The 11,204-nt window shown below is 48.7% G+C and overlaps 1 protein-coding gene across 10 annotated transcripts in view; it reads right to left on the bottom strand.

Annotated features, from left to right (window-relative positions):
- Positions 1–348: 348 nt before the first annotated feature.
- Positions 349–11,204, bottom strand: part of MTCL1 (microtubule crosslinking factor 1) — a 135,260-nt gene continuing 124,404 nt past the window's right edge. For 6 of the 10 annotated variants that reach the window (XM_010335570.3, XM_039463783.2, XM_010335568.3 and 3 more), the window contains 2 exons: positions 6,884–8,414; positions 349–1,524 (listed from right to left, as the gene is read on the bottom strand). In XM_010335570.3, the coding sequence (XP_010333872.3) occupies positions 1,291–1,524; positions 6,884–8,414 (1,765 nt within the window). In that variant the 3' untranslated portion in view covers positions 349–1,290. Of the gene's footprint in view, positions 1,525–4,167; positions 4,225–6,883; positions 8,415–11,204 lie in introns of all 10 variants that reach the window. The other 4 variants (XM_010335571.3, XM_039463785.2, XM_074383767.1 and 1 more) reach the window with 2 other exon arrangements.

Below are 11,204 nucleotides of genomic sequence, written 5' to 3'. Positions count from 1 at the left end.
AGGCCTCTTCTGGAGTTATTGGCCACTCCCTCTCTCCTAATGAGCAGAGCGGGCAGAGAAGCCGCACATACTCTGATTTTAGGTAACCAGTTTCCTCACATCCCTGCCCGCAGAACAGTTTTGACTTCAGTAAAGCCGTCTCTCTATCCTAGGACTCTCTTACAGAGAACAGTAAAACTGCAACATGATCTTGTACCCAAAGAGTGCATTCCCAGCAAGACATGTCAGCAGCTGTTGCCTCTTTACATGATCGCCTCTCTCCTTCATTCCCCTAGCTATGGAAAACTTTCCATCTGAGTCCTTAGGAAAAGATGGAGGGTGTGTAACAGATGAGAGGCTGAGACACGCTGCCATCTCGGAAAGGCTTTATTTCTACTTCATCATGGTCTCATACAGACTCAGAGGCACCATCATGTGTTTCCATTTGGTATCCTCGTGACTTTTTGTAGTGTCTTCCCTTAAACAAGAAAATTTTGAGTAAACGCTGTACATTGCCAGTTAATCTTTTCACAATAATTTAAAAATGTCGTTGCTGTTGTATCATCGATGCAAGAAGACCAACAATAAAAGTACAGTACAAGGAATTTCACGACATATTACAGTGGAATAGACTGAGTCACATTTAGGTGGTGGCGAGGACACAGTAGCGGTATATACATGCACCCGAAGACGTGCAAGCCGAGTAAGATAATATATGGATGATACAGTGACTTTTCTAAGCCCACTGAGGACTTCGTACCCTTTCAAAAATGTCCTGTATTCCCTCCAGTATACAGAATATCTGTCTTGTCTACTGGCTTTGTGGCATTTTCACTACAAAAAGTTCACTGAATCAGACAGTCTGAAGCATTAAAAAATTCTTAAAAAACAGTAACTCTGACAAAATAAAATTAACTTAATCCACTCTAATTCAACACGGAAATAAACCAAACCGAAATCTAACAGTGCAAAGTTAACAGAGAGGCAGTCAGGTATTGACAGCAAGAGTGTTCAGAATTTCTTTAAATGTACATTTTTTAAAACTTTTATTTTTAAATCTATTTATACCTTATTTACCTTTTTAATATATTGTGTATAAAAAAGATGGAGACAAAAATAGTTTTCTGAGCTATGAAAAAAATTAAGTTATTACAGGCACATTTACTGTTTCATTCTGGAAACATCTCAGTTTCACAGGTTGAACATTCAGCAGCTGTGTGTTTTTAAAAACATTCTTTGACCTTGAGAAAACTAGATCTCTCCTTTTGGGCAGAGTTTTTTTTGTTCATGGCGATGGTGTGGTTATGCAAATTACAGTGAATTATACTGTGATAATCCATGCAAGCTTGCATCATGGTGTGGCTTCTCCTCGGGTGGCTCCTCACCACCGTGTTCCTCTGAGGACGTCAGGTCTCCGGGTGACTGAGGCTGTGAGGCAGTGGGGGAATGTGGGGCCCAACGGGACGGAGGGCGACGGTTTGCTGGTCTCTCCGGCCTGGAGAAGCAGGGCTCTAGGGATGGAGCTAGTGCAGAACAAGGTAGTTCCTTCAGAGCCGAGAAAAGGAGACAGGGTTACTCAGACTGGCAGTGTCACCAGTGGATGATTCCCCTAAATATACTTCTCAACAGACTCAAGTGAGATGGAGTATGCACCACGAGCAACTTGTGAATATTAACTACTTTCTATGCTCATGCAGAATAACTTAAAATGATAAAAAATTCAACACAAATGATCAGCGATATGAATGGGAAGCGACCAATTATGATAAAACACAGCAATACTGTGAGATGAGTCAGGTTGCAAAGCTCCTTTAGAATTGGCCTGGGGTATAAAGAAGACAGGCAGAGTGACTGTGGCAGCGGTCTCCACAGGCCACTTCATCGTATTCCCATCTGGTAGGTCTCTTCATCTGGCCCTTTCTAACGATCTATTTAGCTACAGTGGACAAGCGAACTGGTCCTACAGGGCCTGGATCTACTGGGAGCCCACAAAGCGACCTGTGATTTTACTCAGCTGGGTTAGCAACGGCAGTCATCTTAAAACGAACTCTGCTACTGTTTATTTGAAATTGACTGGCAGTAGATTAAACAAACTCCCACAACACGGCAAAAATGCTGCAGGCAGAAATTTTAATTTGGGTCTAGTTTTCTTTAATGACTCTTCAATTGCAGCAGCATTTTAAAAAAGTAGAATCAGAACGTACGTGTGGTTTTGTGTTAACGGCATCTTAATGTTCTGAGAACAGGTGATGCAAGACACTCCACCGGGAGCAAATCACCTAGGATCCTTACTCTCAAGCTACTTTGTTTTCAAGAATGTTGCGCTCCTTGTCCTTACTCTACATGCTACAAAACCAGGACACCCAAACCTGGAATTTGCCGACACACCGAAATGTAAAAAGCTGTGGCATGAGGAAATTGAGTTGCCCAGCGTGTAGCCCACTGGCTAGAATGACACTCAGACACTGGAATGAGAGGTGAACTGAATGGAAGGCACAGGAAGGATGACAGAGGAAGAAGACCCTCACAGCAAGGAAGTGAGTTGGAGGATTTTAAGAGATGTGACGAGCAATGGAAAAGACCAGGACGCGGAGACCAGCCAGAGGTGCAGGGGAGCGGCAGCGGGGGAAGGACAGACGGCTGCATGGAATGGGCAGCGCCACTCAGGAGAAGATGGAACATGGCAGAGACAGCACGGCCTGAGGACAGCGTGGGAGCCACAGGCTTCCAGAAGAGTGATAAGGCGAGTGGTGGCCCTGCCTCCCTGTGGGGTCAGCAGGAAAGGAACAGTGGCCCTGCAGACTATGCTTCATGCTCCCTGCTGCTTTTATGGCTGGCACTTCATATGGCCACAGGGAGAAACTTCTGTTCCCCAAGTATTATGCTAACAGTACCACGACAACCAGAAATACCTCTCCCGTTAAAACTCCACCAGTGCCACCAAGATGCAGATTAACCCAGGGTGCTCATGTCCTCATCTCACCGTAGCCCACAGTGCTTGGTTGGGACACGTGGTTTGGGAAATCGGTATCTGTTTTGTGTCTGTGCTCCCTTTGTTGTTAAGAGTAGTGTGTGTGTTGTGTATTGTGTATCCGATCTGTGTGTTGTGTGTCGTTGAAGCTGCTGCCATTGGTTTGTCTGACACCACTGTATCTTGTTTCCACCTGGCTGGTGCTGAAGAGCAGGCTTTTTATGAGACCTGCTGAAAGTACCCCCTCTTTGCCAGCCTCTGCTTGTGAAGGAAGAAACGTTGTGACTCTGCATTCAAGGGAATGAACCTTTTCCTTAGTAACACACCAGCAGGTACAAGCAAACAATGTTGTGCTTTCCCAAGAGGCATCCAGGACACGGCACCCTGTCCTGGGGTGCGCTCCTGTAGCGCATTTCTGGAAAATAGCCTCCCACTGTGTTCCTTGTCATTTTTTTCACAAGGATACGTCTGTTGTCTTTGACAACAGCTACTTCTGTACTTAATGTTTTGAATTAAGGCTAGCGGATGAGGTGAGTGGGTGACTATATTCTTGACCAAAAACAAAGTATGTATTTTCTCATGTGCTTTGACTCAGTCTATGAAAGCAATTCTGAGAGATTCCCAAGATATTTGGAGTGGGGATGACTTTGTTGTTTATTCATTCAAATATTTATTGAGCACTTACTCTGTCACCTATGGTGCTCACTTGGAAGGACAAGATATATTTGGGTTCATTCCTTGTGGCACGGTTGTTGAAAAATGATTTTAAAAAGCCTTATCACATTATGGCCACACCTCATTTCAGCACATGCCAGTGCACATACATGACCAAAATGCTGGTGAGCAGCCCTGGGCAGTTGGACCCATAGACCCCCTCGGGCAAGACCCCTGGGCCTAGGATGTCCCCTCCTGGCCAGTATCTACTCAATTCTCTGAAAGCATATTGGCTGCAAATGTTCAAAAGCAGAGAAATCTCAGCAGAATCTCTATAACCTAAAACCTTTCTTGGCACTGAGTGGTCAACCCTCTAGCAGGGCAGATGAGTCTCTGGCCTCATCAGTCTGTTCCTGGATTTAGGCGAACCTCCTGGAACCCGGGGTGAGCGAGGGCGCCGCCACCGGGCAGCCCTCCATCAGGTGATGAGTGTCAGGTGCCAACCGCGAGTTACACAACACTACCTCTCCAGAAAGCCGGGAAACAAGGAAGAAAGCACTTACAGCGTGAGGCAGGCAGGGCTAGAGTCCCCAGGGGGCAGTTAGTAAGACAGTTTGGTTCTGGACAGAACAGACACAGAAAGAAGAGAAAAGCAAGAAGGTTGGAAAGTGTTTTTTTTTAAACAGGAGAACAATAAAGGTTTAAAGTCAGCAAGCCCAGATGTAGAGGACCGTCCCTCTCCCTCAGGGACAGCCACCAGGAGAGACTTCCGGGCTCTCAGATCTAGCACATTCACTCCAAGGGAGGTGAGGGAAAGCAGCCGGGCGCTGGGCACACAGGCCTGCCCTCTGCCATCTGCCCAGAGAGAAGAAGGAAACTCCATGGAGGAGCCACAGACCTCCCTCTAGTTTCTGTGCTTCCCCGAGTCATCCTTTAGCATTTAACATTTCAAACAGCATTTTGGAAAACCGAGATATGGAAATTGCATGACTGTTATCTAAAACAGAGGCCATCACAGGGCTGCATTTGTTATGGTCACAACAGCCAAGCTACTGCCACTTATTCTAAAAATCTCCCCTCATATTTTCCACGTAGGGGAGGGAGGAATAGCATTCCATTTTCAGACTGTTCTTTCTCTTCACAATACAACTCCTCACGGCTTCTCTCGGCACTGCTGAACTAGTGCCATGGTGTGGAGAGAAAAAGAGGCCTGAGTGGCTTACGGGATGAGAGTGCAGTGAGAAAGGGAGATTTCCTGTCACCGCGTCACTCCTGGGCCTGGATGCCTGAGCGAACATCAGGGAAAGATTCCACAACAGGGCACCGGCTGGGCTTGGAATCAGTAGTCCTGGGGATCTGGGAATGCATACCTAGAACTACTACATAATTTATGGAGTAGTGGGAAGGGGTTGCAATGGTCCTAATATATCAATTCAGGAATGTCACTGGAATCTAGAACAAGCAAAATTCCAACAGAAAAGGAAAAAAGAGCCCATGGCATTTAGATGCTGCCGATGAGTGCTCCGTGCATGCTCTGAGTCCCTGAAACTGTGCTCCTTTTCACATCTCTTTTAGTGGCAAACACACCAAGTGAGGAGAAAATCTAAATGAATATAGAGGACAAAAGGGGGTGAGCGCCACTTGGTACTGATAAAACCATTTTTATGCCTAATGCTGGGATTCTATCATGAATCTATTTTTGCTTGCAGCATTCACTATTAGTAATTCAAAGCGTTTTTTGGTTCCTGAAAAATGATTTCTATTTGGTGTGTAATATAAATAGACACTACAGACATAGCTGGTTAATGCTTTGAGACATAGCCCCAATTTCAACTGGAATTCAGAGCCGTAGGGGGCCCTAAGAAGGCAGGGCATTCACATTATAAATAGACCCTTCCACAGCAGGAGTACTTACCTGAGGACCCCAGAAGGATGGGGTAACAGTAGCCCAAAGAAGACACCATTTGTCACCTGAGAACATTCAACCAGTAGTTTGTCCTTCTCAGAGCATGCAAACAACTTTATCACAAAGACTCAGATCTTGGAACATGTAGGTCATATAGTGTCAATATTTGTATTAGGTGTAAACCATATGGAATTGCCATTTCTATAGGTCACTAGCAGTTCCACAGGGTTGACCTGTTCAGATTTCAAGACTGCATTTTGAGTTAGGTGGGCCAGACTGGGAAGCTAGCCTTCATTTACCCTCCTGTGGGAAACGTGGGCCAGGTGAAACAGGCAATACACCTTCCTACTCTCCCTGCCCATGAAGCCAGGGCTGCTCGGGTCCTGGCGAGAAAGCAGCGGGCAGCCCAGGAGCATGCTGCTGTCCTCCTCCTCTGACCCCTGCCATCTGAGGGAGCAGCCTGGCTGGGAGAGTGCTCATGGGGTCAGGTGTCCCCAGTGTGGAGCTTGTTCAGCCAGACTCCTGGCAAGTTGGGATCACCTGCAGGACAGACGCCTCCTCACTGTGCTGCACAAACCACGAAGTAGCATCACCATAGCCATCATCACCAGCATTATCGTCAGGCTTTCATTTTGGTAATTTCTGAAGTGGAAATGGGAAGTGTTTTGTAAAGTGGTGTACAAAATCACTCGTGGATATGTATCAGAATCCAATTCACAGTAGACTGATTTGTGAGTAATATCAAGGGCGACAATGATAATCAGATTGTTTTAGGGCAGGATTTTGATTTTGTCCATTTGTTTCAACTGGTGTTACTGCTGGGGAGCTCATGGCCACCAAGAGGGTAAGCGATCTGTGAGCTGCCAGGTGGCTGTTTTGTAAGGAAGCCAGTCCAGGAATTCAGATTTTGTGGGCCCTGATGAGATGTGCTTGTGCCCACGTGGTCTAGACCCTCTCCAGCTCACCTTGTGCTGTCACATATAAGGGTCTGCAGTATGAAGAAAGCCCTGACACAACTCTCACATAGTTTGCCCACATGCACAAATTCATACAGAAAGAAGGCTAGCTATCACCCCAAATGAAAAGCCCTGATAAATCAGGATCAATCCCTTAGACCAGTGACAGAACCCGAATCAAACCCTGTACTACATGATTTCCTGAGGACAGTAAAACAACATTTTCTTTAAAAAGTTACTCAGGGTTTTTTCTGCCTATTCTACTCCCCCATAAACCCAACACCTCCCCAGCTCCCAACCACCTATCATGGATGATTCCTGAGATCAAATGACAGAGCACAGTCCCAGGTCCCAAATGCCCAACAACTAAAGGGAAGAGCTGCTGGGGGAGGGTGTGGGGCACTCGGCATTCATTACCTCCATGGTCACTGGCTCGGCCGTGTCCCCCAGTGAGTGGCTGTCGCTGTGGAGACCTGGGGGCCCGTGCGCAGCCTGCCTCCTCTCCTCCTTTAAGGCATGCTCCAGTAGCTTCTTGTTGAGGATCCGGGCCACATTCTCAGTGAGTGTGTAGCCAGGGGGAGCAGATAAGTCCTGCCTCACTGGCGTGCACTCTCCCGCTTCCTCCCTGCACATCTCTGAGCCTACCCCAATGGGGCTAGGCGACCTTCCTCGGGAATCGGTGCCTGTTTCCTGGCCTGGGCCCAGCTCTGGTCGGGGTTCTGCTGAGCGAGACCGACTACCGGCCCGCAGCCCCTTCTGGAAGGGGTCCTGCACCACGGGGCTGTGGTCGATGATGTTGAAGAGGCTGGAAAGGCCATCATTGATGGTGGTGTGCACGGGGCTCTCCCTGGTGGTGGTGGAGCGGGCCCAGGCTGACTCACTGTACCCTTTCTGGGTTATCCCTGGTGACGTCCTGTTATTTGGCTGGTCAGCTTTGGGGAGGGGCTTCCTCTGCAGCTTGGGAGAACCATACTTGGGGGAGCAGCATGTGCGTTCAAACTTAGCCTGCACCTTCTCAATGGCCGGGGCCACCTGCCTGCTCCTAAGGCTTCGGGAAGGAGACGACACGGGTGTAGCACCGCCCCCAGCTTTTGGTGTGAGACACTTGTGGGGGCTGCTGGTGACACCACGCAGGGCTTCAGTCTGCAGGCCCACACTGATAGTCTGAACAGTCTGGGTCCCCATCGTCCGGGACCCATTGGTCTGGCAGGCCATGTCCTTGACTTGCAGCTCGCCAGGGCCAGAGCAGATGGCATTCCTGACAGAGAAGGCCACCTCCTTCATGTCATCACTCAAGTTCTTGGACATCTCCAGGCTGTGCAGTGGGGAAGCAAACCCCAGGGAGGTGCAGAGGGGGGTATCAAGGGGGCGCCGTGTCCCCTCCACGTAGTCCCGGGAGTGCCTGGGGGAGGTGCAAGGCCACCTGCTTAGCATGGGTTCTGGAGGGCCCCCCTTGGTGTCTCCCAGGCTCCCTCTGGCTCTGCTTGTGGGAAAGGGACCCTCACCCCCTGCCACCGTGATGCTGTCCACCCTGCGCACGGCAGGCGGGCTGTGTAACACGCGCACCCCTGACTGCTCAGTGAGGACATGGCTCCGCAGCGGCTGCTTCTGGCAGTGCTCTGGGCTGGTCATGGTGTCCGTGGTCATGGTGACACTTGTAGTCAGGTACCAGGAGGAGTCAGGGAAAGGCTCTGTGCTGTCCTCGTGCCCTGCCCGCCCCACCTCGGTCCTCTCGGTCCAGAGCTCCGGCCCCCCACCATTGTGGCCCCTGGTGGGTGAGTAGTCCCAGCTCTTGTTGTTGAACTCCTCAATGTACTTGAGGTCGTCTGGAGACAGGGGCGGGGTGACGTCCTCCTTGCTGCTGGTGGATGGCAGGCCTTTCTCAGGCAGGAAGGGGGAGATGTCCATTAGGCGCTGGAACTCGGACATGGAGGACACAGACACTGCCCTTGGAAAAGAAGAAAAGAGGGTGTCAGCACTCGTCAGGGAGCCTCTGACAAGCCACAGCACCCATGTCCTGCCCAGTGAAGGTGCCCACTTCCACCCACACCAGAACACTTTCAGCTGCTCATGTGCTGCACTCTCGGCTTACCCTGTGCGCATTTATTGGACTCTGTGTGGTTCTGTTATTGTTCCTGAAGCCTTGCATTGGTCAGAATTTAATACAACCAACTCTGGCTTGGCACGGTGGCTCATGCCTGTAATCCCAACATTTTGGGAGGCTGAGACAGCCTTGAGGCCTCAGTGCCTCAGTGAGAATTCTTAGGAGACTCACTCGGACCACAGCTGAAGGATGAAGACAGGCGAGCCACAGCGATAGCCAGGTTTTGGTAAGCTACCACCTGATGGACATAAATTTGGTGTGGATTCTTCCATGTGTTAGCACTTTCAATTTGCCATGAGTTCACTGAATGCCTCTCACATGCCAGGCAGGTGCTGCAGAGGTGCCAGGAATGCTTCTAGGCTAAGGTGCTCAGGCACGACCACCACCAGGGCAAAAAAAGTGGTGGTCAGGAATGGGGCTGAGGGCTGGCTGTGCCTGCTGGCTCAGGCAACAGAACCTCTTTGGCCTGGAATCCCTCTAGCTAGGGTGGGATGGGAAGGTGAGGTGTCCACAGACTCACTGTCCAGATTCTCAGGGGATATGCTGATATTCCTTTCACCCTGCAAAGCACAGGCTTAAATCTAGGGTTCTAGACTAGTGCAGGCCCTGTGGAAGGAGTCCCAGATTGATGCATGGACCACTCCTCCATAGGACCCATTAATGATGATGAGGCCAGGACTGGGGTCTGCTCCAAGCATGTCCCTGTACCACGTGCACTGGCATGCAGAACCACCAAAGCTCAGGCAGCTTTGCTGACAGCTGGCTTCACCTTGGGGACAAGGCACCCGCCGTGTGGTCAGCACCATGGGGTAAAACAGCAGGCTAAAAGTGACATTGTCAGGCATTCCATCTTGTTATTTTGTTGTTGTTGTTGTTGGAAATAATCTACAAACTGTCTAGTGGTGCTTTGAATAACCACAAGCTGGCTATATGCAGTGCCGGAAAGGAAGGGCAATGGTAGGTATGGGTTGATTTGTTCCAAGGTCATGAGCTTTTCAGCAAGTATAAATTTCCTCTTCTTGCTTCTGGTCAGTTCAAGGAGTTGCTGAATTAATAATGAGTTTCAGAACATTGTTCACTGGGGACTGTAAGTGCCAAACACACGCCACACCCCTGGTCCTTTCCACATTTCTGTGGACATAGCTCATCTAATCCCACTTTCGCTCACAGTGGAATTGTCTTAGAGTTAAGTCAGCGGCACCTACATGAGTGAAAACTCAGTGCGTCTGGGACATAGATAGATATGGTGGAAGAGAGATGATAAAGACAGAGAAAGCAGAGGCATGAACCTCAGGCAGCGGCCAAAGCAAACGAAACCATGAAGAGAAAACCCAGGACACATCTGGAGCGTGTGTAGGCGCTTGCAGGTACATCGAAGAGAGTTCGGTGGAAACACACTGGGCAGTCAGAAGCCAGAGGAAAAGGGGATGGTGGGGAGGGCACATCCAGTTTTCACTTTGGATGTTTTGATATTTACTTTTTTTTTCTTTTTTTTTTTTTTGAGACAGAGTCTTATTCTGTCACCCAGGCTGGAGTGCAGTGGTGCAATCTTGGCTTACCACAACCTCCACAGCCTGTGTTAAAGAGATTCTCCTGCCTCAGCTGACATTTACATTTTACAACAAGCCTGGGTTGCTTTTGAAAGCGTAAAGGTTGATGGTTTGAGGTGAAACAGAGTTACTCCAAAGCCTAACCCGAAACACTGATGTGACTGCTGCTGTGAATGGGGAAGGTGGGAGGGTGGAATGACTAAACTCTGTTTACTGCTTGTTTTGTGCCACGTGCTGCTTTCATTATGTGTATTAACATATATAAGCTGCAAAAAAAAAAAAAAAAAAGATAATCAAAATACCTCCTGTAATACAGATGAGGAGGAAACTGAGGCATAAAGCAGTTGAGTAACCTACCCAAGGTCACATGGCTACAAAGAGGCAGAGGCTATTTTAAACCCAGGCAGTTTGTGCTGGGTGTGGTGGCTCACTCCTGTAATCCCAGCACTTTGGGAGGCTGAGGCAGGTGGATCACCTGAGGTCAGGAATTCGAGACCAGCCTGACCAACATGGAGAAAGCCTGTCTCTACTAAAATACAAAAATTAGCCGGGCATGGTGGGGTGTGCCTATTATCACAGCTACTCGGGAGGCCGAGGCAGGAGAATTGCTTGAACCCAGGGAGCCGAGATTGCACCACTGCACTTCAGCCTGGGAGACAGAGCGAGACTCCATCTCATCAATCAATCAATCAATCAATCAATCCAGGCAGTTTGGCTCTAGAGCCTGAGCTCTCAAGTACTGTCCTGTACCACCCAAGAAAGACTAGAGAAGACAGCATGAAGGACAGAAATATGCCACGGGCATGGCTAGGTGCTGCAGAGATCTGGCAGAGGGCAAATGAGAAGGGGACAGTCATTCACAGACTTGAAGTTCAGGGGAAAATCAAGGATGAGGAGATCTGAAAGTGCTGAATTGTTTGAGAAGAAATTTCATGTCGCAGTAATAGTATGCATTCATTTAGAGAATGAAGAAAAAGTAAAACGGGAGGAAATTAAACTGGGAAGGAAAAAACTAGTGTATAACATCCACATCAACTATTGTATGTCTTCTTCAAGGACTACTGCCAGAAAATATTTTAATAAA

Source organism: Saimiri boliviensis, chromosome 13, assembly GCF_048565385.1.
Source record: "Saimiri boliviensis isolate mSaiBol1 chromosome 13, mSaiBol1.pri, whole genome shotgun sequence".
Taxonomy (NCBI): Eukaryota; Metazoa; Chordata; class Mammalia; order Primates; family Cebidae; genus Saimiri; species Saimiri boliviensis.
This window is presented reverse-complemented; position numbering and strand designations above follow the sequence as displayed.